Source organism: Corvus brachyrhynchos, unplaced genomic scaffold, assembly GCF_000691975.1.
Source record: "Corvus brachyrhynchos isolate BGI_N302 unplaced genomic scaffold, ASM69197v1 scaffold544, whole genome shotgun sequence".
Classification (NCBI taxonomy): Eukaryota; Metazoa; Chordata; class Aves; order Passeriformes; family Corvidae; genus Corvus; species Corvus brachyrhynchos.
The window spans coordinates 3,530,254-3,534,333 of record NW_008238325.1 but is presented as its reverse complement, the minus strand read 5'-3'; the positions used below and the strand labels follow the sequence as shown (position 1 = coordinate 3,534,333).

Sequence of the window (4,080 nt, the reverse complement as noted above, 5' to 3'; positions counted from 1 at the left end):
CCCCCCGCCCTGTCTCTTTGCACTGTCAGTGGGAAGGAGGGAGGGCCTGGGGGAATTAAGGGTTTATTCTACTTCTCATTATCCTCCTCTTGATTTTGTTAGTAATAATTTCACTTTGTACTTCTAAGTTGAGCCTGTTTTGCCCTTGGAGTGTTTTCTCCGAGTCCTTATCTCCACTCATGAAGCCTTCATTAAATTTTTCTCTCCTCTGCCCAGCTGTGGCAGGGGAGGGTGAGTGAGCAATTTTTGTGGGTGCCTGGTATTTGGCCAGTGTCATACCACAACAATGGTAAAAGAAACACTTTACTGATTCACATATGAGAGGAACTTCAATTTGTTTACACCATCACCATGCTGCACACAGCAATTGGAGAATAGGCAAGTCCATGTTCTAGAGAACTGACTTTTCTTAAAACACTTGATTTGAAATAATACCTCTCACAGCTACAAAAATTCAAAACAGAAAGAAAAGAATGCATTTGTGAATGTAAAAACACAGTAAATAAAGAAGTTTATGGTATTTCCATGAAAGACAGTAAATACAGTTATTGTAGAATCTGTATGCTATGGTGCACCCTCAGTAGTGACACAAAAACATTGATTAGTAAAACTAGTTATACTCACAAAAGCTGCAAAATATTGCATTAGGATACAACTGAAAAGTAGCTTTTGACATAATCTTTATTAGACATTTTTTTAACAATGGAAAAGCATAATTTCTGTTGCAATAGCTGGTCGTGCCATTATGACTACTCAAACAGGGGAACACAAACTGTGGCAACACAGCACAAAGACCAGTCAGCAGAAGTTAATGCTATTCTTAACCTGCCTCTTCACCCATTACTTCGCTTTTGCAGATTTTCAGATCACCTTCATGTATAACCAGTTTGCCAGCCCAGTGGCCTGCAGAAAGCATCAGCTGCCTCATGGGGTCACAGCAGGCTCTGCTAATGGGAGTGACAGCTCAGCTACACCAGAGCAAGGTAGAGCAGCAGTGTAACATGAGCCCTCACCCTGACTGAATCCTCAGAAGCAGTCCCACGTGGACTCTCACACACACCTAAGTCTAGGTGGGAGAAACGTTCTGAAACGTTCCTGTGCAGTACAGGGGTTAAAAAAAATTTCAAAGCAGAAGCAAAAAGGGAAAAAATTACTTGGTAAATGTAACAATCAATGTACAGCTTCATGTAATAATGAGAGTTCTACTTGATGTAGGAAAGCTTAAGCAGAACTATACTAGTTTAGAGCTACAGAAATTCTCAGCATAGCATACTGAAGGCCTAAATTTGCAAGTAAAGCAAATCCAATTACCCATCTTGTCTCAGGCAGATGTGCAAAGTTGGCAGCCGAAGACATTCGGCCGGTAAATACTGGCTCAAGATCCTGGCACAGGAAAGCAGTTCATCTGATCCAGATGTTTGTTTTTCCTCAAAATGTTATTTATGAGCAGTGTTCTGAGTTGTTTCACAAACTGCTTAGTAAGAGAGCAGAGAGGAATCAAGTTTATTTCATGTTGCGCACTATTCTTCTGCAGTGGTTCATCTTCATCTCCCCCAACGCCTGCTCCAGTTGCTGGATAAGGTGGAGAAGGGTAGCAGGGTCAGTTTGCAACACCTGGGCAGTTTGATCTTCATTTTGGTTAAGATGTAGCTTCATAGTCACAGCAGGCTTGATCTGTTGTCTCAGACTTCTGCTTGCAAGCTGCAGGAGGGGTTCAGTGGGATGGGAACAGGGAAATGATTGATGGTTATCAATGTTTGTACTTAACAGTTCTCATCAGGTTTGTAGAACCTGCCTGAAGGACTGTTCAGAAACCCTTTTCATACACATTAAAGATACACACAAGCTACTATTGTGTTTTAAAATTAAGGAATACTAACCCACTTTAATCAATGCTTTCATAATGTTTCTGAAAATTAGGTGATAATCAAGACCAAATATGTTTAGTATATGTTAATATGTTAAAAACACCAATAGAGCCATGAACTCAATTTTCATCAGGCAACAAGTACTTTGCATCATTGCGTATCCTGTTTATCTCACAACTGGCTGTGGGGCACTAACAAAGTCATATCAGTTTTAAATACAAGAAGTACTGCTGCCTCAATTATTTTTACATTGTTTAGCAGGTCTTTATTATGTTAAAAAAAAGTGAAATAAACTATGGAATACTAAAAACATCAGGGAAGTCACCTGCACATCCAGTCTCCACTCCAGACTGTGGTAGCTAGGAAGCCTTGGTGCCAGCTCTCCAAGAATGCTCCTGATCTCTTTCCTGTTGTCAAGGTATAGCTGGAGCAAGGATTTGTTCAATTCATCTGAGAATCCCAAAACACGAATGGAATCTTGGAAATCAACCTCAGAAATCTAGAAATAACAATTTAGGCCTTAATATGGAACTATATAATTATTGTTTCTTGAAAACCAGGTAAAACTGTAACCAAACATCACATATGCTATGGTGCAGTTATTTTCCTGCAGGAATGTCCAAGTACAATTCTACACCTTGGACAAAACAAATATCCAGGTTTTAAAGATGTTGACGTATTACTGCAGATTTGCATGAGATTCAGGAAGTTTTTTTAAAGAAGAACATTCGACCCCCTCACATGTAAGCCTTCACATCAAAGGCCAAAACACAGCATGAGGGAGCACCTCAGCTGTGTCACAAGGCAGGACATGCTGCATGAATCCACTTGTCAGGGTGCTACTGTGCCACTGATAACCAGACTACAAACACCCAGCAGCCATCTGCATGTGAGCAGCACAAGGCACAATGTTCACACTCCTGTCCCAAGGGCAGGAGAAGCTTCACAGGTCACGGCCTTTGCGCTGACTGCAGCAGCCTGACGCAGCATTGGGAAAGCTGTTACTGACTCCACAGAAAATGCCATCTTACCTCTCCAATGCACCACCCCACAAACACAGTCTGTAACCAACCACATTCTACCACAGTGCACTATAACCCGTCAGTCAAGAGTCCTTGTTTCAAGTAAGGGCTCTGCACCATTTCCATCCCCTCCCCACCTCCTCTTGGGAGCATGAGTTTAATCTGGCATTCCTTGTCTCTGTAGCCCTTCTCCATGTAGTCATTGCTCAAATATTCTACTATATCAATAGTTACAAATCTTTCCAATGGAAACAGTAATTGTCCAACTACTAATCTTTTAGTATTTGCTTATACCCACTCAAACTTTTGATGCCAAGAGCTGAAAAAGCTCTCAAACCCACATTGGACAAAGACAAGGAATGCTGACCAGGGGGCTAGTCTAGCCCACATCCTGTAAAGTAGCTGAACAACAAACTCTTCGCTTGAGTTTTATTATTTAGAGCTTAATCCTGAAGTGAGTTTCTCCATATGTAGTAAATTACACTATTTGTCAAGTTTTCACTTCAGATACTGAATACAAATTCCAGAGTTATATATGCAGATGCAATATTTCAATAATACAACAGCATGAGATATCTTTTTCTGAAATTAAAACAATACATGTCATTAAAATTTTGAGCTATGTTTTCCCCATTTATCAGTATTTTTAGAGGTCTAAGTGTTCAGAAGACATCTCTTGAGTGTATTCCCCCCCTTACGGAAAGGTATACTTGCCATAAGCTTGGAACTCTCAGTAAGAAGATACACTAGTCCTTCTACCCCGTGCTGAATGGTGTCAACGCCAATGTTGAGCTTTCCTTTAAAGAAAGCACAAAGTGCTTTACTTGCTAACTGCCACAGCAATGAGACTCAAAGCTGCAAATTTATCCAATGCTTAACGTGCAAAATATGTTTAGGAAAGAAAAAGAGAGTTTCACACCCTTCAAATAATAATGTACAGCATGTCAGAAACCCTCTCAAACCAAACCATCAAAAGCAAAAACCTAAGAAAAACACAAACCAGTGTCTTATGGCATGGTACAGAGAAGGCTTTGGGTCGGAAAAGAGATCTCTGTAGCCCTCCCCACAGCGGGCACGAAGCACCGACCCCCGCGATGCTGGAGCTCCATGCCGCCGGCCCGTTCCCTCGGCCCCGCACCGCCGTGCACCGGGGACTCGGGGGTCCTTCGTGGCCGGCGCAGAGCCCACCG

The 4,080-nt window shown here is 41.7% G+C and overlaps 1 protein-coding gene across 1 annotated transcript; it reads right to left on the bottom strand.

Moving 5' to 3' along the window:
- Positions 1–290: 290 nt before the first annotated feature.
- Positions 291–3,999, bottom strand: COMMD2 (COMM domain containing 2). Its single transcript, XM_017734418.1, has 4 exons — positions 3,978–3,999; positions 3,605–3,738; positions 2,194–2,367; positions 291–1,701 (listed from the first exon to the last, which is right to left on the bottom strand). Exons 1-4 carry the CDS (start codon positions 3,997–3,999, stop codon positions 1,504–1,506), a joined length of 528 nt encoding a protein of 175 aa, XP_017589907.1. The 3' UTR covers positions 291–1,503.
- Positions 4,000–4,080: the final 81 nt, after the last annotated feature.

Excerpts from the sequence above, each read along its gene's own strand:
- COMMD2 (XM_017734418.1), bottom strand. The coding sequence starts at position 3,999 with ATGGAGCTCCAGCATCGCGGGG. Across the intron at positions 3,739-3,977 it reads GGAGCTCCAGCATCGCGGGG|TCTCATTGCTGTGGCAGTTA; the intron begins GTCGGTGCTTCG and ends TGCAGCTTTGAG. Across the intron at positions 1,702-2,193 it reads AGTGGAGACTGGATGTGCAG|CTTGCAAGCAGAAGTCTGAG; the intron begins GTGACTTCCCTG and ends CCCCTCCTGCAG.